The sequence below is a fragment of the Anarhichas minor genome, unplaced genomic scaffold (genome assembly GCF_050575085.1).
Source record: "Anarhichas minor isolate MPS153535 unplaced genomic scaffold, ASM5057508v1 ptg000002l, whole genome shotgun sequence".
Taxonomy (NCBI): Eukaryota; Metazoa; Chordata; class Actinopteri; order Perciformes; family Anarhichadidae; genus Anarhichas; species Anarhichas minor.
In genome coordinates this window covers 7,259,421-7,281,149 of record NW_027466448.1, presented here as the reverse complement: position 1 = coordinate 7,281,149, position 21,729 = coordinate 7,259,421, and the positions used below count along the sequence as shown (strand labels likewise).

At 39.0% G+C, this 21,729-nt stretch overlaps 3 protein-coding genes across 3 annotated transcripts; 2 read left to right on the top strand and 1 right to left on the bottom strand.

Annotated features, from left to right (window-relative positions):
- Nucleotides 1-79: 79 nt before the first annotated feature.
- On the top strand, nucleotides 80-4,379 carry cplx4a (complexin 4a). The gene is made up of 3 exons (XM_076101560.1): nucleotides 80-243; nucleotides 2,089-2,176; nucleotides 3,778-4,379. Exons 1-3 carry the CDS (start codon nucleotides 80-82, stop codon nucleotides 4,003-4,005), a joined length of 480 nt encoding a protein of 159 aa, XP_075957675.1. The 3' UTR covers nucleotides 4,006-4,379.
- Nucleotides 4,380-7,794: 3,415 nt separating this feature from the next.
- rx3 (retinal homeobox gene 3) lies at nucleotides 7,795-9,951 on the top strand. The gene is made up of 3 exons (XM_076101445.1): nucleotides 7,795-8,053; nucleotides 8,448-8,683; nucleotides 9,517-9,951. Exons 1-3 carry the CDS (start codon nucleotides 7,795-7,797, stop codon nucleotides 9,949-9,951), a joined length of 930 nt encoding a protein of 309 aa, XP_075957560.1.
- Nucleotides 9,952-11,915: 1,964 nt separating this feature from the next.
- On the bottom strand, nucleotides 11,916-13,035 carry grp (gastrin-releasing peptide). The gene is made up of 3 exons (XM_076105416.1): nucleotides 12,882-13,035; nucleotides 12,063-12,289; nucleotides 11,916-11,969 (listed from the first exon to the last, which is right to left on the bottom strand). Exons 1-3 carry the CDS (start codon nucleotides 13,033-13,035, stop codon nucleotides 11,916-11,918), a joined length of 435 nt encoding a protein of 144 aa, XP_075961531.1.
- Between the last annotated feature and the right edge of the window lie 8,694 nt (nucleotides 13,036-21,729).

The following is a 21,729-nucleotide window of genomic DNA, read 5'->3' as shown; positions in this document are numbered from 1 at the left end:
CAGCATCACTTTCACCTTTTAAAAATATTCGCACACCCTCGCAGAGTGAACAGTCACACGACGACAACAACAACTCAAGATGGCTTTCTTGATCAAGAGCATGATTGGGAACCCCCTGTCGGGGATCGGTCTCGGTGGTGGAGGTGACAAGGAAGAGGAGGCCGCCCCCACAGATCCAGCCAAGGCAGCAGGGATGACACGCGAGGAGTATGAAGAGTACCAAAAACAAGTGGTGGAGGAGAAGTAAGTAGTAACTTGGACAGTGCTCCATTTTGAATTGATGCCAAAGAAAGCAGCATGGCTGCAGAATGTACAATCTGACCTTGACGAGCTGTTTCCTACTCCCCTCCACTTTCCGCTCGTTTGCACTTCCATATTTTTTTAGCCAAACCCTAACTAAATGTAAACACTCATCTATGTTTACAATGAGCAAGCTGTATTTTTGAGCGATGCATCTGTTGCTGAAGGTCACAGCAGAGGTACCAGCATAGTGGATTTTTTTTGTTCTACATAATAACCCACTGAGGCCAATGGTCGTGCCTGGATCAATAATCTCCCATAATCTGTCATCTGTTTCTGCATCATGAAACAGTTGGGGGGCGGGGGGGTTTGAGGTTCTTTCTAGTTTTAAAAAAGTAAGCAATTGTAAAATGTCAGTTTTGCAGCTCGTAAACATGAAGTTATGGGCAAAAGAAAATTGGTATAATATATAAAACTAAAAATCCTTTAATTGAGGAGATTCTGTGGTGGTGCAGCAAGGGAAAGCAATCACAGTCCTGCAAAATTATATTTATTTATCTATTTTATTTGGATCTTCATTGGAGGTGGTCCAGGTTGTTCACATCAAAAGCTGTTTTTAAAAGCATTTTCCCATCACTCTTATGTTATTCCTTTTAGATTATCTTTCAAATTTATTTTGACAGACTTTTAAGAGTAAATTTGAGCCGGTAGTTTGGTTTTGTTCACCACCACGTTGCTCTCCTGTGTGTACGAATATACGCTCAGCAACATTATGATTAATCCGTACTTAATTAAATTTTGAAGAAATAGGGTTAGTAATATTTTCTTTTAAAATTTGGACTTTTGTGAGACGGAGTCAATTTTGCAGCATCAAGCAGATCCTGTGTTACATAACCAGATTAATCCAGCCTCACCGCTCTTATGTTTGGAAAACGACCACATTTTGAACCATACAAATGTTTGATAGGAATGAAAATGGCAGAACATGAAAGCTCTTCTAAAATATTGTATAAATATCTGTACAATGTGTCGAAGAGAACAAGCGTTTCATCAAACGTATAGTTGGTTAGAAACCCCTGTCCGCTGTGTTTTTGTTTCACTACAGTTCAAGTTGTGGCGTCTTGGCTTGATTTCAAATCTGCTTGTGTCAGTCTGGCCTAATAATCCTCATCTTTAATTAGCTGAGGGAAAGTACGCAAGTCTCGCCTTGAAAATACAGAAATAGGTTCAAGACTTAAGATAGAAGATATTTGCTTTGATAAATTGATTCAAAGATTAAAAATAGAATCACTGATATTTTCTATAAACGTTGCTAACACTGATGTCACAACAACATTTAATTCAACGGGTAACATAACAGAGTTGATCTTTTGTTCTACGAATCTAAAGGAAGTTAACTTAGAGCAACTAATTCAATTACTAAGGAAAAATTAACGTGCACACATTACCGATGTCATATTTTGTTATTCTCTTTCCAAAACTGCAAATAACCGTGTTGCCAAACAAAACATGGCCTTTGTGTTGAGCTGAATTGTCTCTGTTATTTATGTGATTGAGCCGATGTGTGTGCATGAACAAAAACAGACTGAAGGAAAATATTTTTCATGAAAATCAAAATGCTTATTGTGCTGCTCTTGATCCATTGGCACGCTGATGACGGCACAAGGTCATACAATTCCACCTGGCTGGTACTTTCTTGCAGCTTCCCTCCTTTGTGTTTTCCAGGAAAAAAAAATTAAATATTGTAAATGAAATAAATAATATTCGTACATTAAACCAACCTGGGATGTTCTCGAGGCCAACAATAAAGGTTACTGTGTTAATAATATTTGTATTTTTTCATGTCAGGATGGAGAGAGATGCAGATTTCTTACACAAGAAGGCAGAAAGGGCAACATTGAGGGTGTGCCTCAGAGAAAAATACAGGCTGCCGAAGGTAAATACTTTTTATTCCTACTGTCCAGCGGTCGTGTGAAAAAGCATGATTTGGTGACTGAGCTAGGTGTCCTGCCTGCGCAGGTAGAGCAAGAAATAGATGCTTTGTGGTTGAGGTTATCTTTATCTAACAGCAGCCCCTTGGCAGCTGCAGCTTGGATGACAGGAGGTGGAAGCCATGCCAGTAGATTAGTGGGAAAGACGTTCAACTCACGTCCTGGAAGACGTTAGCCTATGTGTCCCATGTTGCACCTTGAGTCTTACAAAGCTAAATGCTGCTGAGCAGGTGTCCCAGGCTCATTAGGGAGCGCTGGGCAGTGGGAACTGGCTTTAAGAAAGAATAACACCTACTTTAGTGGATGTAAACTGCACAACTGCGCAATTTTAAAGGACTATTAAAGAAAAATAAGCGGTGATGGAAGGAGCAAATAAGGTATGTGGGGATTTTTTAAGCCATCTAAAAAGGTAAATACCGGTAGAGTGTCTTCTAATCTTGTAAACTAATCGAGAGGTGAAAACTTGATTGTGAAGAACTGTACGTCTTTTTGGCAAAAGAGCAAAATCAATTTCCAATACAGCTTTTCTAATACTGATGATTTTTATTCATCTGAATGCAGTGATGACCTTGGCTGCTGGAGGCACGTCTCTTATAGTGCAACGCACCAGACGCTATTGTTCAGCTTTCTGGTTTAAACAATGAGTGCATTTCTTTTTATTCTTTGTCTTTTAAATTGAAACCACACATTTCTTATGGGGACAATTGCCGGAGGTCACACACATACATCTAATTATTTCTCAATAATGTTTACATTACATGCCAGTTTGAAAGAACAAATGACAAAGGGTCTTTAATGGAACTGGAATATGCATTCTAAATGGATTTTCATCAACAATAAGGCACCTAAAGGGATCCTGTTCGGTTGATTCTTTTCATTTAACGTGCAACACTATCGAAGATATCTTTAGACTATCGTTGGGATTCGGGAGGAAAGGCTAAAGCAGGACTGAGATAATCCCACAGATTGATGTTTAGAGTAGTCCCAGTACCCTGCCTATTGCATGACTCTTCCAGATATTAAGTGATTAGATTGAGTTTGTTGGAAAGGCTTTAAATATAGCATTTCTATGACGCAAAAGCCACTTGTAAGTGAAGTCAAAGGAGACTTGAATCTTCATCACAGGATGTAGAAAACACAGACAGCAGAATATCCTCGAGTGCAGGTACTTGAATGTGGATTAAAACAGAGCCTACAGTTTGTCTGGCCTGATTGCTCGCTGATATTCTTGGTCTGCATTTGTATTCAAATACAGACCAATGTATTGTATTTTAAAATGTGTTACATTCGAACTAAAGTCAATTCACAGGAGGACAATATAATTGACTTGTTTCATTTCAATATTTTGGAATGAACAACTATATTTGGAGGATAGAGAGAGAGAGCTTTCAATTGCATTCCCAATGAGGACCACTGTGGTACTTTATTGGTGACAAAACAGACTTTCTTATCCTCAATATCAAAAATCACCCCGAGAGTAAAATCGGTGAAATGTCTGCGTTTCCGGGTCCTGACCGTGTTTTCTCCCCGATGTTGTCGTCTGCAGAGTGAGCAGGATGAGAACATGATCGAGATAGCCGGGGACGACGTGGACGTGCCTGAGGAGCTGCTCAAGATGGTGGACGAGGACGCCACGGAGGAGGAGGGCAAGGACTCCATCATGGGCCAGTTTCAAAACTTGCAGAACATGGACATGGACCAGCTGAAGGAAAAGGCCTCGGCCACCGTCACCGAGCTGAAGACCAAAGCAGAGGAGAAGTGCTCCGTCATGTGAACAGTCGGAGCGGATCTTCTGTGTTTAAATGATGAAGAAGAGGAAGAGAAGAACACAAGAAAATAAATTTCAACACTTTCTGGGAATTTGCAGACTGAGCTGTGTTAATAAGTCTGGGATTCAGTTACAACCGCCTACGAAGTATTCACTAGAAAGGCAAAGCATCTCTGTGTAATATAAAAAGGCGTGTTATTTCACTTCGGCTACCACTCTGCATCTACTGAAGGATGTACTGTACACGTTTCCCTGCTAGCTTGTTACTAAATTGATAGTAATTTAAAACTTATCTTTGCAATAAGCTGAAGATACTTTAAATTACAACCATGATACCCCATCTGCCCTCATGACCGTTTCCTTAAGATCAGTGTAGTCAAGGGATTGTTCCCAGTCACAAGCCACAATACATTTAAAAAACAAGGATTATCTGTGATATTATGTTCATTCACTTTGTTTGTTGTTAATTGAATCAGCTAAGTCTCTAAAAGCGTGATTTTCAGTGAAATGAATAACAATGTACCAAGACTCAGTTATACACGATCCCCAAAAAACGTATGTAAGTTAAACATTCCATCCTGTGTGAGTGTTCAAACGTTCCTTTTGTTCTGTTGGTTATGTGGTTGGTATGTGATCTTTGAATTAGCTATGACATTTAGATTTTTTTTTCTTTTGGTTGTTGTTACAAAGCAGACATGTCAATTTACTTTGATTTTCCTCATATACACATTTTAAGTGTAATAAAAGCTGTTGAGCCTGAAATCATAATATTCTGTGTCAAATATAGTCATACTATGATAGTGAGACTAAAGTTATTCATCCTCCAATTCACTCAGGTGATTAGCTCACCTAGTAGAACATATGCCTCATAATCAGATACTGGCTCAGAATCCGGGGTTCGAAATCTCTTTGAAACACCTGTTTAACATAAAAAGTGTTGTATGTCAACAAAAGTCATAAAAAAGTCATAGTAGTGCATGTCGAAAAAAGTTACAATGAAGTGTTAAAAAAAGTTATAATGAAGACATCATTTAGCATATCAAAAAAGTCATTAAAAAGCCACAGTATAATAAAAAAAAAAGTTAACGTCATTATACAGCATGTCAAAAAGTGTTACAAAAGTCATAGTATGTCAAAAGAATTCATCGTATACAATGGCAAAAAAGTAATGGTGTAGTATGTCGAAAAAAGTCATAGTTTAATAAAAGTATGTCAAAGAAACATCATATCAACAGTCATATTCAGCTTTTTCACGAATACAAATGTTCAAACCTCATATCTTATTATTTTTTTAAACTTTCAAGGATCCTGAATTTTGTAAGCTACAGCTTTTTATGCGTAGTAACTGTAATGTTGCTGTATGGGGCTTTAAGCTTGTCATTCAAATACTCAGTGATTCACGCAGAAATCCTGTCGTACAACCATCACACATTAAAACTCAACTTCAATTAATCCTATCTACCTGAATCAGAGCTGAAGCAGTGAATAAAGAAATAGGTCTTAATTTAATTGGGCATTATCCAAATACTTGTTACGGATGATTAGACAGAATGGGGGGGGGGGGGGGGTAGGAAGGAATCCTCAACATTTAGAGTTTCACATGAACCCACGTTTAAACGGCTGAGGATTTGTGAAGTCTAGAGATTACCATCTAATAGGATCAGCAGAGCCAAGGCTGTCAGCCTGCTCTCTCTCTCTCTCTCTCTCTCTCTCTCTCTATTCAATTATATTTTATTGGAATGACCATAATGTTACACAATATCGCATAAGCACATTGTACTGTACAAGGTGGTACAAGCATGGGAAGCACAGTCACCACGACGCACCCAACAATTGTGCTTTGTGATTTTGTTGTTTCTGATGTGTTATCATTTGGTTGACTCTAATGCATCTCTCTCTCTCTCTCTCTCTCTCTCTCTCTCTCTCTCTCTCTCTCTCTCTCTCTCTCTCTCTCTCTCTCAGCATAAGACTGGAAATACAGGGAACCTGCCTGGCTCGGTCTGAAGGCTACAAAAATGTGCCTACCAGCACTTCTAAAGCTCATTAATTAACACTTTATATCTTGTTTGTTTTACTTTTACAAAACCTGAGTTACTGCTCCCGGCCAAGAAATAGTCCACCAAGAAAAGCAACAAATTGCTGTTTTTACACTTTGCTTTTTGTGTGGATTAAACTAATAACGTATGTTGTGTTAATTAATGAGCTTGAGGGGTGAAAACATTTATATATTTATTTTTTAATCTTTGGATATAGCAAGGCTAGCCGTTTCTCTCTATTTCCAGTCTTTGTGCCAAGCTAAACTAACCAGCTGCCATGCAGAGAGTGGCAATAATCTTCTCATCCGACTCTTAGCATGGAAACAAAACAGCGAAGTTCCCAAAATGTTGAACTAGCCTATTCTTTTAAAACTTCAGTGGTATATTTAGTAGTTAGTTGGTCATTGCCATGATATGTCTATTTGGTAAAGTTGTTTGGATTGATGAACAATGACGTTTTCTGTCCTCTCTTCATTGCTGATATTGTGAACACTGAAGGTTATTACACTGATGCAGAAGATCCATCCAGCCTGTGTGCATGCAGCCGTCAAGGCTAACCAGCAGCTGAGCATAGAGCTCATGACATAGAAACTTAATATTCAGCTTTTTCCAAATTTGAACAGTAAAACTTTTCAGACAACATACAGTTTAAGAACCTATTACCATGATTCATGCTTTGTATGTGTGCCGTGAGCTCCTCACAAAACAAGAGAGCATCTTTGAAAAAAAGTTTTGCTGTATAAATGAACTTTTGCATGTGCTCAAGTCACAACTTTTTGCTGTTCATTAAATCAGTGCTCAGTTAGCCTCTGACCCCCCTCGGGCAAACAAAGGATAAGGTCACCTACTGTAATTAGGAAAGGCTAAATAGTTTCAGGGGTTTTAACTCTTTTGAGTAAAATGATGTAATCCCCTTAAGAAGGATTACCACACTGCTGTCAATCTTTGTTTGCTGTTAAGTGGTTATTGCCCACAGTTGTTATTGTTTGGGCTTTTTACCCTCTTTGACTCAACACCTATACGGAACTGGTTAAAGAAAGTCCTCATAGTTTCATTCTTATTTATGAATAGTTAATTGATTTTTAATGAGCTTATAAACGTATTTTTTTCATTCAACATGTGTCAAGAAGTGTATGATTTATAAGGTCAATAAAAAAATAATTCACTTCAACGACATAAAATGTCTATTCGGTTTGGCAACAATATCTTGACGCCTTGATTAAATATTAAGCTGTCATCTTGCAATCTGTGTCCTGACCAGAAATCGTGTAATTATGATTTTGTTGAACCTTAATCTGTGGGCCTAATCTTACTCTTTTTTTTCTCCACAGACTGACATGAACATGACATCTGGAGGAGTGGAAAGATGGTTTTAAGATTTATGTAAGTAGGTTTAGAGCCAGCACTGACGGATGCACTTGAGATGGGGAGGAGTTTATTAAGGGAGGGTGTGCGCGCTGGTGCCTGCATGTGCGCAAAGTTACCCCTAAATCCAGGACCAAATCCAACAGGACGTCCCCTTTCTGACGTGCAGCGGGGGTGCCTCGTGAGCAGTCTTACCGCAGCCACCACTTTAAAAGCCACCTCTGAAGATGCTCCATATCCACTGAGCAAGACAGGCTTCCTGGTGTGCGTCTTCTGCTCAAGTGTTCCACTCCGCTCTGGTTTGCAATTTACAACTTTGCCAAAACACAAAGAGCAGCGATACATTTGTAAAGAAGTTGTGTAATTGTGACCATTTTTTGGACCTCACCGACCAATGTGGCTTCTTGGATCAACTCCCCAAGTGATGATGATGATGGATGAGCGCCTGTCTCCCTCCGCACGCTGCGTCCAGAGCCCGGGGGACAATCCGTCCACAGTCCACAGCATAGAGGCGATCCTGGGATTTAAAGAGGACACCATCTTCCACAAATCGGCCTGCTACAGCATGACAGAGAAAGCCCTGGGCAAAGATGCTGAACGGAATGTAATGATGACCCCTCTAAAAAAAGGCCACTCCTCGGAAAGTTTTGACAGTAAGTAGCCTATGTTTCGTTTTATTCTAAATTTAAAATGTCAATTTAAGTGCAAAATTCAAAAAGTCAATTTAAGTGCAAATACACACTTAATATGCCATGTGGTATCTTGTTTTGAGTCTACAAGTTTCTAAAGAACATTTAATTATTTTTTTCTCAATCATTGTCTTGATAGTGCGCAAACAGTCTTGTCTTTCAGTAGGTTGACTTGCAATAAAAGTGCTAAAAATATGACTTAATAAATAAAAACATTAATACGATACTTGAGGAAAATAGAGTTGTACTTGTAGTTTTCAGAATTAGATTTTAGGACACATAGCCTATTTAAACTGGGCTCAAACTTGACATGTCCAAGCGTTTTTGTCTCGGTCCTCACACTCTCGTTTCTCCGCAGGTGTTTGTTGCGCAAACGGCGCCGTCGAAGCTTCGGTCTGCCCGGACTCCCCGGACGGGGACGGCAAACTGTCCGACGATGAAAACCCCAAGAAGAAACACCGTCGGAACCGGACAACGTTCACCACCTTCCAGCTTCACGAACTGGAGAGAGCTTTCGAAAAGTCCCACTACCCGGACGTGTACAGCAGAGAGGAGCTGGCGCTGAAGGTCAACCTGCCAGAGGTCCGAGTGCAGGTATGTACCCAAAAACAACCACTTCCATCGCCTGTTCTTCTCACTTTACGCGCATATTCTCGGCCTGCATGGTGGCTGCGTAAATATATATATATGCACATATGCATATCAGTAATAGTTTAAAGAAGAAAAACAAATAATATTTCCAAAAATGTCATCCATATAGTTGTAATGTTAACATAAAAAGTTTATTTTTGGGTAGATCTACCATTATTACATTCAATTTAAGAGATACATTAGACATTTAGTGAAACAACTTGTAACATTTTCATTTAATTTGATCAAATTAATTTGATTTGCAGGTTTATTTAACTTGCTAAGGAATCGCGAAAATAAAACTGATAGAACTCACATTGTTTGGATCAGTTAAGACAGTCCATGTTTTAGTGTCTAACTGCAGAAGCTATTTTATTTATTTTGGAAGAGATTTTTAATTCAAGTTTATTTACAAAATGTGAAACTTTAGTTATGGCTTTTTATCATCGATTCAAAATGAAAAGAAACTGAAAAACCGTCAGTTCAATTCATTTATTTTGTAACAATCACTAATTATTAATTATAGCTTTACAATTGAATGCAAAGTGCTATGTTATTATCACTCATAAATCTCATATTGTGATGCTCCATATTTTTAAATATTTTAATACTTTCACATAATATTATATTTTAGATAATAGCTATAGTTTTTTTTAAGGCTTTGATTGTTTTTAGCTTTAAAGGTGTTTTCTCTCTCTTCTCTATTGTGTGTATCTGTTCAGTTGCCTGTCAGGGGTTAATGAAGGTGTATCGAGTTAAAATGAATTGAAAATTGACATCATCCTCTTTCTTTCCAGGTTTGGTTTCAAAACCGGCGGGCAAAGTGGCGTCGGCAGGAGAAGCTGGAGGTGAGCTCCATCAAGCTCCAGGACACCTCTTCCTCCTTGCTCTCCTTCAGCCGCTCTCCCACCAGCTCCCTGTGCTCCAGTCTGCAGCTGGACCCCTGGCTCTCCACCCCGATCACCACCTCCACCTCCCTGCAGTCCCTCCCGGGCTTCATCACGGGCTCGCAGGGCCTCCCATGCACTTACACCCCTTCTCCTCCCCCTTCCATGTCGGCCTCCTTCCTCAACTCCCCTGCCCTGGGACACAGCCCTCACCTGCCCCACATGGGGTCCATGTGCCCTCCGCCCCCCGCGTACCACTGCTCAGCTGACCCAAGGAACTCTAGTATTGCCTCACTGAGGATGAAGGCCAAGGAACATATTCAGTCTATTGGGAAGACGTGGTGATGCCGAGTGGAGGTTAAAAATGGACAATTGAAACCCAGAATGCATCGTCCTGGATCTTTTGAGAAACAGACTTCATCGTCATGCAGACGGGATTGTTATTTTGAAAGAGTGAAATCTACAGTCGACATCCAGGATAAAGAGACATCGTCGTCACTTATAAGGGTAACCCTTTTCCTCTCCCATTAAGTAGAACATAAAGCAGTATGTGAACATTGAATAAATGGTTTATTACACACTATAATTAAGTAGATATAAGTGTTTGTAAGAGGCGGAGGTATTAATAGATAATAAATAACATGATAGTGCGTTGTTGTAATATGTCTTCATAGGAGAAGTTCTAATTGACAAAGACTGTACATTAATTAACACTTCAAAAATATCCTAAGATGCTCACGGCTTCATTATAAAGTGTTAGAAACCATTTGTTAAAAGTTTGTAGTGCTTATAAATGCAAAACAAAGGGACTTAAAGTAAAGTGTCACCCTTATAAGCATCGATCTAAATCTGTGACACTGACTGTCAAATTCCTGTGAAAATATGAAATGAATGAACACTGATGATCTGGTGTTTTTCTTTTCCTTTATCTTTGCTGAAAGTTGTGCTTACTGTTAAGTTTTACATTTGTTCAACCTGGTATCATTCTTATCCAGTGTTCTGTTGCCAATACAACGAGTCCATTAGTACCCATATTTATTCTACTTTTGTAAATGGAGCACTCCTCATTTTTGATTCATCCTTCCCTGCTGCTTTTTGATCTTCTCCATGAAACATTTAACACATGTGAATATTTCTCACAATAAACTTTATATGTAAAATTCATAAACAACATTGTGGCTAATTGTGTTTTTCCCAAACAATTGTTTCACATTTGAGACATTGAGATTTGTCAGAAATGTCTGACAGGATCAAAAATAAATGTGTGTAGATCAGGAATGACTGTGATGCAAAAGTAAATATATAGCAGAATAGCTGTGACCTGTTGATAAGGTCCATTTAACACTAAATGCAGGTAAGATGAATGACATTTTCAGCTATTTAATGATGTTATTCATAATGAAGTGAATTTATCTGAAACACTCAAATAGGGCCAAAGATCATAATCATATCAACTAGATAAAAAAATATACATTGAACCTTTTCATGGTATCACTTCACGCCAACTTAACATTTAATCATTTCACTTAAACGACAAGAACGGAGCAGCTTAAACTCCGAGACTTCCTCCTTCTGTTTCACAGGTTTGTTAATCCACTTATTTGCTCCTCATTAACTTTAAAACTTTATCCCATTGGCTCCTGGGATTAGGCTCATAACGACGGGGTGAAAGTGGCTTGTACCTCTATTGTTCGCTAATCATCCGCGACAAATGAGAGAAGAGGACAGAAGACAACACTTTCCTTTTGGCTTTAAGTAAAAAGATGTGCGCAATCAAATTGTTACAATTAGCATTTCCAATCGTCTGCAACCCGGTGAGGGCTAATAATAGTTTGTGTCATCTATACTACTGTCCTAAATACACACTGGGGTGTGTTTAATGTTAACTACAGGTGCTCCCAGAATGGATGTTGAGCACCATCTGGTGGTACAGACTGGTTACTGTACAGGTGGAGTAAGCTTTAAGAGCATTACATGTTTTAGAACAAAAACACTGACTGTGTGGTAGAAAAATGAAAATAAACAAAAGGTTACTTGTGGTGTGCAAAGCATGATTAGACATCCACAATGCAGTTATCACAACGTTAAATTTATTCAAACTTCTCAGTTTAGGAAACATAACTTTATCACGTCTGTCTGTAATCAAACTGCATGACGTGCATATTAGACATTTTAAATTACTGATAAAATACATTTTTATTGGGTCTCCAGCGTACTCTTACAGCAGAAAAAATATACAATGTGAATGTGTGATTACAGGGCACATGTTCAGTCGGTGATGAAGACCCTTCTTTAAATTCGGCTTGCATTCAGGTGGAGTCATTGTCTCGCAGTTTCAAAGCCAGAAGAAGCAGGTCTGACATCTACAATGGAGAAAAACATGCAACGATAACATCTTATTTCCAAACTCTCAACATTTGAAGAACCACTGATAAACTGATAATCCACAAACTGACCTCTCTGAGATATTTGTCTCTGTCCTCTCCTCTCCAGCCGCTGTGCAGCCGAAGCAGCCTGTCTGCAGTCTGGGGCATCGTCTGTTTCTGGTTCTTCTGCTGCATCGCAGCCTCCATCAGTCGCTCTGTGACCCCGGATGTTTCTGAGGGTGGGAGGTAGTCACTGTCATGGTTTGTCTCCTGCAGTACAGGCAGGCTCTCGATGCTCTTCTTTCCCATCAAGTGACCTGGGGAGTTGGACGTAACCGGATGCATTAACTGTTCTGGAATAAATCTGTTGGTCCAATTTGGTTTAAACAACACCATGATCTGTCATTAAGCTGGAAATGAAAATCCTCACGTTCACAACGTTGCAAGCCTGGATCAAACACACTGTATGTCAAACAGTCGCATGAAACAGCTTTATTAACTAAAAGAGGTATTTAAATAGGTTACTTTAGTTCAATTCACTGTAATGTATTCCTTTTGTGAACCTGTCCAGCAGAAGAAGAAAAAAATCTATTACATGAAAAGGTAACTGACACAGAGTTTAGACATTCAAGTCCCTGCAATATCATGAGTAAATCAATAAACTAACATGATTGTTATTAGTGAAGAAATATTTGTTCAAACGATGATAAAGCAGGACAAATAAGGTAATACGCTCTAAATATGTAAAAATATTTGCTGATCCTACGAGGTATTATATGATTTACTCTGAATATTTTCGCCAAATGGTGCAAATTAACCAAATCAATCAAGCAAAGACAATATTAGGCTACACATGAAAACAAATATTCTTTACAAAAAAAAACCCATTGTATATGAAGTTTCTCTTACCTACTGCCCAGTGGTTGCCGCGTGGATACATTTTGCCAACAACTGCTGCAGGACTCTCTGAGCAGTGCAACATGCACGGTATCGCAGCCAGAATAACCAAAAGTGGCCACAGCGGTCTGCAAGACCATGAACAGCATTCGCACACTCCGCCCATGTTACCAGACACAATGTCAGATCGAAACAGCGGCGTTTCAATCCCTAGTTGCAGTTATTCAGCTCGATCTAACTTTGGAAAATATCCACCATAGTCTAGAATAAGTTATCCGATACCGCAGCGGGGTGAAAAGTGCTCCGGTTGCAGGTCTTGATGAAGTTACACACCGATGCCTTGGATAGAAATGCGTAATGGGGAAACTTAAATGCCCCTCCTGACACGAGCCCGCACGTCAGTGGCTGTTTTTGAAAAGTACCACGGGGAAGTCGTGATGACAAATTATCATCTATAGCCTGCAATTATTATTATTATTGCTCGCCATTGTTTGTTCAGAGTGATAGCGGGAGGTGTCAACGTCATTTCACGATGATGGACCGGACTCCTGCGTAACTGCTTCCGTTTCAGAATGTGGGGGAGAAATAGGAAGCATTCAGATTCTTTAATTAAGTGAGAAAAAGTATTGATATCACAGTGCGTATACAGTACAAGTAAACCACTTAAATGTAGCCTACATAAAAGTACTAATCACGCAGAGTGGCCTCTTTCAGACTGGGGATTATAATTGAATCATAATTACTTAAATAGCACAAGAGCCATTTCAATGTTGAAGGTTGAGGTGGAGCAAATTCCTGCTACTTTATATAGCTATAACTGTTGGGCAGCAATACATCATAGTTCATAAAGTTATATGTTTTTGAATGCTAAATCTTAATGTAAAAAGTAGTTGGAAGTAGTATAGCTGTTAGATAATAGTTCAATATTTCATTATGTAATGTTGTGGAGGAAAAGTACCAGGTATGAATGGAAGAACAAGTACCTATACATTGCACATAAGAGTCCATCAGTAAATTAGCTTAAAAATAATAATGATGCAGCAGAAGCAGAGATATTGTCCTTTTTAATCCACTCATTCTTCTTGATTCTTAAAACATGAGGCGCCTACATTACCCACAATGCACTCAACCTTCGACGGTTCTGTCTGAGATTCTGGTGTGTTATGCTAGAAGAGGCTAATTCAGATTCAGGCAACTATATCAATCACAAGAATAATTATTTTGCAGCTTTACCCATTCAATACACACAGCTTCAAAGCTCACAGGCAGGGTTTAGCAGTAAATAAAATAAAACATGTTGCTATTGTTCATACAAACCAAGTTAAAAGAAGAACGTAACAATCATTTAAAATGATGCCCATGTTTATATATATATATATATATATATATATATATATATATATATATATATATATATATATATATATATATATTCGGCACATACACACACTGCGTACATACATACATATACATATTAAGATGTCTTAATATCTTTGGTGTCCTGGTTTAGTTTTGTCAAGTCTGAGAATCCACCCTGATGATAAACAGCACTATGGGTAATGTTGGATCTCGGGCCTTGTGCTTTGATTTCATCAGGTCGCTTTGAATTTACCCCTTTCAGTAGAGTATTTACTTGCTTTCCACCATTGTCAATGCCACAGTGTAGATATAAATACTCTGCCAGTGAAAGCCTTTTCAGTCCATTTCACATAAGTACAGCAACTAAAGTATCAAAAAGTACCCATCATGCAGAATGTCCCCCTCTCCGAATGTTATAACATTATACTGTATATATTGTTATGGGATTATAATACTGATGTATTGACATGTTACCGACATTTGAATGTGTTTATTGTGTTCACAAACAAGATTCACAGTTTCATAAACTTTGCCTTGTTTTCAGAGGGGAGGAAATGACGCACTAGTTTAGAAAATCAACAGCGATCGCGAAGGAACACCAGGGCATGGGCGACGATGATGCATATTTATGCTGCGGACAACACCTGTCCTGTGTTCACTTACAACAATCTGACAATGCAGCATATGCTGGCTTGTCGTGTGTAGTTCGCATCATTTATCGGTACAGTTTATTAGTGTATTTATCCCCCTGGAAAGGTCAACAGCGTGAATGAAACAATCGTCAAACACAGTTGTGTGAAATTCTCATACTTGACTGAACGCTTTCATGATTGTATTGACAGACAGATTGTAGGAGGTAGAGAACAGATGAGGACAGATAAGGAGTCCACACAGGTAAGTAACATTTTGCGTTGAAAAGGTTGTAGGCTTCCTCTGGGTATTGTTAGGTCAAAAAGCCCAACACACATCCCATATTAGATGTTAGAGAGTTACCTCTGGCTCGTTATGTGTCGTATCTTCGTCCAAGGTTGACCTTAACAAAACAGGATGAGTCACTTATGGCAAAAGGGCAGTGCCATGTAGTGCCATCTGAAATATTTGTTGGTTTATATCCTATGTGAGACACTAACATCCTGAATATGATCGTGTACCGCAAAATCACAAAATCACAGGAATATTAAATGTACCACTAAAATAGCGTTTTGAGTTTTTGTTTTAAATCACTAATTACCATAATGATAAAGACTTATTTTATGCTAAATTAAAAACTTTATTAAACACCTGAAACAATGATATTGGGGAATATTATGAAAGTGACTTTCCATCGTGCACGGTTTATTTTACAAAACCTAATGCTTAAGACATCAAACATGTCAAATACTGCACATTAAAAGGGTAGAATACCGCATACTGAGAGGCCGAGGAGTTTTTAATTATCCAACCTCTGATTCATGAGTTCACTAACAATCGCTCATGTCTGACTGCGTGTCCTTGACCACCCAATCAGATAAAATGATTAGTTAGAACGTTTGAATAACCGTTACTGACTGCGTCATGCTGTGTAAGCTGGTAATTATAAGCTGTGATTGATTCAATTTGAAAAGCTATAGTTCTCCATACATTTGTTTGCCCTTGCATGGCAACTAAAACCCTGGTTTACCCGTAACCTAATTTAAACAGCAGATGGCACTGTGGGGGTGAATTTAGGAGAAATCCTGCATGTCATGTGCCAATAACTGAAGTTTTGTATGTATCATTACATGTTGTTTAAAGCATGAAACTACTGGTTTTAAATATTAAATCTATCATTACAATCTATTCTGCCTTATTATAAGTTTTACTAAACAATAATACAATTATTGTAATGTTACATGATTGTTCAGTCTAATTTGATATATTTGAAATAAGTGATCTCGCTCTTAAAATCAATATATTGAGCTGTGAAAATAATAATGCCCTTTCTAGTTTCTATTCAGACTATTCATTCTTTTAAATGTCATATGACACATTAAGTGTTCTGATGGTGCTGTCAAGTAGAAGTGAGCCATTTAAGGAAGGCCTTTTATCAAGTGTCATTAAAAAAAAGACAGTTTACCATTATGAGGTCTTTGCTGTTCGTCACATTTTCAACTAAATCCCCCGTCTGTCCAATCAGAGAGCTTGAAGGTCGCGCTGGGCTTTTAGGAAACATATTGCTTCGCTTTGATTTTGTTACACAACAGACAAAGAGAGAATATGACTCCCAGCTTACAACTATGATTTTTATTTATCCGAGGACATCATTTCATCTCCAACATTTCTTATCTTTTTGATGTTATTGCTTTTTATTTATTTATATATATTAATTTGTATTGGTGTGGTTTGATTTCATTGCCGTTCTGAAATGTTTTTATTCCCATTTCAAACATATAACTCTTATTGTTTTAAAAATAGCTGTTTAAGTTTAAAATTATCATTATTATTCTTACTTCCTGTGGTTTTATACAGAATGTACAGCTAGTCAAGAAACAAATTACCCTGCTTTATACATTCAAACAGGTTTTTCCACTTACATTTTTATATTCCCATTAAGGTTAGAATCTTATTCCACAATGTCTGACAGTATCACACACCCATAAGTGTATATAAATATATTCAAAACGTCAAAAAGCTTGTGAAACGCTAGGTTAAAAGGAGCCTAAAGGCAATTAGGAAGATTCCTATCAAAGCTATCTTCTATTTGTTACCTCTGTTATACGGGATATTATGGATTCAATATTAGGATCATGAACTTTTTATCTAGCTTAACATTTTAGATCTGGACAAATTATACTATCGATATAAGCTACATATACCCTGATATTCTATAATCATATATACGTATATCATATGTAAAAATACCCTGTATGGCAGAACAGGACTATCTATATCATTATACATCTTTGCTTCCCTTGCAAGTCTTCAAGCAGCTCCTCTTTGCTGCTTCTAGTCGACGTGAACGGAGACAACATGGCGTCATGTGACTGTGCCTCTGTTAGGGGTGGAGGAGCACAGCAACCTCAGCCTCCTCTCCTGCACTGAATCAGTCACACTGTAGAGAGGCAGGAGGCGCCATGAGGGCCTTTTATGATATATACAGATGCACAAATCCAGCTGCCTTGCAGTGTATAAAATGCATTAGTGTTGTCTGATGAATAAATCTGGCAGGATCCTTTGCATGATGAAGGATAGTTATGCTGCAGCATGCATGGCTGTCTTTGACACGTCTGCCAGGTGTATGAAGGACTGGTAGCAGGCCAAAGAGAGACAGCCTTATTCAGCTGAAAGCCTCCCTCTGCAGTCTCCCAGGTAGGTTATTGATGACCAATTTCTTTTATCACACGTACTTTAATGTGATGACATATTTAACGTTTTGAATCGACTTGTTATTGTTATTGTTTTTTCTGTGTACATAGCTGTGTGGGCGACACGAATAAGCGAATCATGTTCATGTTTGCGTTTGTGAAATACTATGGTTATGAGTTATAATTCCTCATGTGTAGGATAAAATGTTGTCATGATTGTGTGTTCCATCATAATCCTTTAGGTTAAAAATATCTTCTCTCATATTGATTCGTGCTTTATATGGACATGTTTTGTCTTGCTGAATAAGTTTACAACACTTTCATCAAATAAAATAGACACACGACTGGTTGACCTTGGCATACAAAAAAATGCAAATGAGAAGTTAGGATTAAACAGGATTTGGCTATTTATACATTATGTTATAAATGCATAATGTTATCAATCCCTTAAGAAAAATATGCAGGATTTATTCAAGTTCATCCCCACAATCCCACCTCACTAGCTCATATGGCTAAGCTATGGCAGAGGCCTGAAATATGAACATAGTGTACATATTCAAGCCCTTATTATACTCTTCTCCTGCTCATTTCCTTTTCTTCCTTTCCATCTCCCCCACCTCCTTCTGTCTTCACTTCCCTCTCTCTCTCTCTCTCTTCTTTCTCTGCACCAGCTGCTGCTCCAGAGCTAGAGTGGAGAGTCCCCTCGCCCCCCTGCACAGACAGAGACAAAAGGCCTGATTCGCCTGCTGAACACTGCCCCCTTTCTCTATCCGTCCCTTCATGCACGGCCGTGGTGGTGGTGGTGGCTTCAGGAAAAAAGCAAGGCCTGGACTGGGACTAAAATCTAGGAGTGACCAAGTGAAGGAAAGTGGGAAGAGGGGGAGGGGAGGAGGAGGATGGGCTGAGTAAAGGCAGGTGCTGAGGCCTCTACAGGAAGATTTTTATTTTTTCCTGAATATCTTACAGAGTGGAAAAAATCTGACAAGGGTATGCCACATTTACCTCTCTATATGCATGAACGTGCATGTTTATGTGTGTCTCTGTGGTGACATATGTGGGCCGGGGTGGCATGTGTTTGATGGAAATCTGCAGAGGGGTGCATGAATGACCTGTGTTTCCCCATTGCAGATTGTCTGTCCTGGGTGTAATGCTGCTGCGGGCTGCATGAAAGTTTGAAAACAACCAGTGTGTCTGGGGTGAAAGCACTGGGGGAGAAACAGACTTCTACTACCATCATGGTTACCTCATTTTGCTTCTTCCTTTCAACGTGTTATGTGTGTGATTTTTCTCATCTTCTTTCCTGTTGTGCTGTATGTTTAACTGTGCTCACCCAAACAGCACCTTTTTGTGCATTGTTGTATTTTTCTGGTCTAATTTTACAGCAGTGCAAGCAACCAGAGTATAGTGAATCTCATTCAAATATGTCGCCACATGTCTATAAAATACTGTGTTCTTGTATCACTAAATCTATAAGATACATGTAGTTTGGTGAAAGATGTTGCAGTGTTTCCACCTGTGTGTTTCTGAGGCCGTATTGCTTTTTGTTGGGTGACCGGAACCAGATGAAACCGGTTTGAGGGAGACCGAGGGCTGTCGGGAACAATGCCGTCTCTGTGCTCGAATGAGGGATAGAGATAGCCCAGACTACTCCACTGCAGCCCTTCACAGCTCTGCCACTGGCGACCATGGTACAGGCAGAGACCCTGCTACTGCTGCTGCTCGCTGGATGTCGGCGTGCTACGCAGCGCGGCTCATAGCGAGGGGGGGCAGGGAGATTTGGGAAGGGATGAGGGAAGGGGGGGACGGGGACGTGGCCGGCTGGGAGTTTGTGAATCTGCAGCCAGGAGCTTCACATACACACACTCATGCAAGAGCATGATCTATCCGTCTGTTCGCATGTCTGTGTGCTGCAGAGAATGACTAAGGAGGATCCTTACACACCACCACTCACCAGATCACTGGATGTAACCTGACCCTGTATTCTAGGCCTTTGCATGGCTGCGAAGAAGCAGGCTTTTTTTCCCCCCCTCCCGGCAGGGTGGGGTGGGTGGCTCTTTTTGTGGGTTAGTAGTGTTGTGAGTGTGTTTGTTGCAGGATGGAAGGAAGGAAGGAAAGAAGGTTTGGCTAGTGGCTGGAGAGGGACGGAGGCAAGAGGGTGAGGAGTGGCTGATTCACTTGCATGTTTCCACCATTGTTGTTTTACATTCAATTTACTGAGATTGCAGTTTTACACAGGATTTCAGGTGGTAATGGAACATGTATTAAACTGCTGTTGTTGAGAGAGGTTCTGAGTTGTATATTTTTCACATTTGTCTGTATTTAATCTTCATTTACTTTCTACGTCAGGCTGTCATGGCTGTGACTAGCTGTTCTTTCCACCGGGCCTTTCTCTCTGCTGCAGCCTCGCACAGCTCAGCAGCCATTTTTTTTTTTCCCCCTCACTGCAATTCTTGCCTGCTCTTTCCCTCCATAACATTTCTCTCTGTCATTTTGTTTATGTTAGCCTCAATTATTACAACTATCCCGTCACCTGGATTGAACTGAGAATTGTTGCTTTTAGAAACCAAAGACGAGGCGACAAGATACGGGTCTGTGTGTGTGTGTGCAGATGTGTTTGAATAAGGAATTTGGATCAAAGAGCAGCACTGGTTTAACTGCATGTACAAGCAGAGCAGCTCCATGGCTGTGCCTTTTGTCCCCAACACCCACAACACAAAGAGAGACAGTACATTTCAGTCCCATCATGTCTCTTTTGCAGTGCTCAATATAAAAAAAAAATAAAGACTGGTTTGTTTTTGAAGAGTTACAACCTAACAAAAACATGATCTATGAACATTGGTTGTTTTTTATTAATACATTTGTTGTGTTTGTTCGAGGGAACATCCTTCCATTTTACCTTATCAAAAGTCTTCACCTGTCATGTTCATATCTACACTTCATATTTCAGTATTTGTTTATGTTTTATTCAACCACAAAACCAGCTGACTGCAAGTCCACTGATAAGACAATAACTAAAAGTATGCTAATGTTAGATAATGTATTTATGATTTGGACCAAATCAATCATCATCCTGATTATATATCCGTAAATAAATATAAAAAAGAGGAACTCTCTGATGCCTGTCTTGCTCGTCAGCAGCTTTTCAAGAAAAGTCAAATAGATTACATTAGCACACTGGAATATATTGGTTTTCTTCACATTTAATTAGTTTGATTATAGCAATGCTGACGATGTAGTGATTGGAGAGGAAAATGTACCCACAATTAATGTCATGAAAATGTCACATCACATCACTTGTGGCCCCCCAAGTGGTTCCCCGGTGTTTCGCTCAGAAACAGTTCAACGAAGTTGCCCAATGTAAAGACGAACGAGGCATAAATAGAACTAATTGTACGTCAGCTGGACTATTTTTGTCAGAGGAGCTTTGCATAAGTGTGATGCACAGATTGATTTAAAGATGTAGCAGGAGAGAGTCCTGAACTCAGTCTGCTATACATTAAACATCAAACACAAGAAAGCAGCGACCAAGTTGTGTTGTTCATGGGCTGTGGACACCGGTGACCATGTGGCAACAAATGAAACCCCAAACCAAAAGCTGAATAATGTGTATGTGCTTAGACCCAAATCCACAAGACATACTGTAATTTAGAATATAGGAACATTTTTTGACTATTTAATATAGTGAATGTCGTGGCTTCTTCCTAAATAACAAAAACAGCTATACTTTTTTTTTTGATCTGTCATCATCCTTTAAAAAGAGGCTTTCCAGGAGGGCTGAAAATGAACGAATCCTCTGCTTACCACCTCATTTTAGTCAAACATAAGAAGCATCTTCCAAAGCTGGAAATCTGTATTGTATAACACTATTAATCAAATATGAATTTGAGAACATTTTAACTAATATATATTACCATGAAACCTTCCTAGTTGATTACTTACACTAAGACAATTAATCATTTTATAAAAAGTTTTCTAAAATGTTATGTTATGCAAATAGAAAAAAAATGTTTTGCCTGGGGTGTCTCGCCTTAAGAAATGTTTTAAGCAGCTGTTTCCATTACAGTTAACAATCTACACTGTTCGTATTACTCACTCGAATGTACATCCACCCCTTTTCACCATATAACCCCAGAAATTTGAATAAACATTTACTTTTGAAGAACTTTGTACGTCTGTTT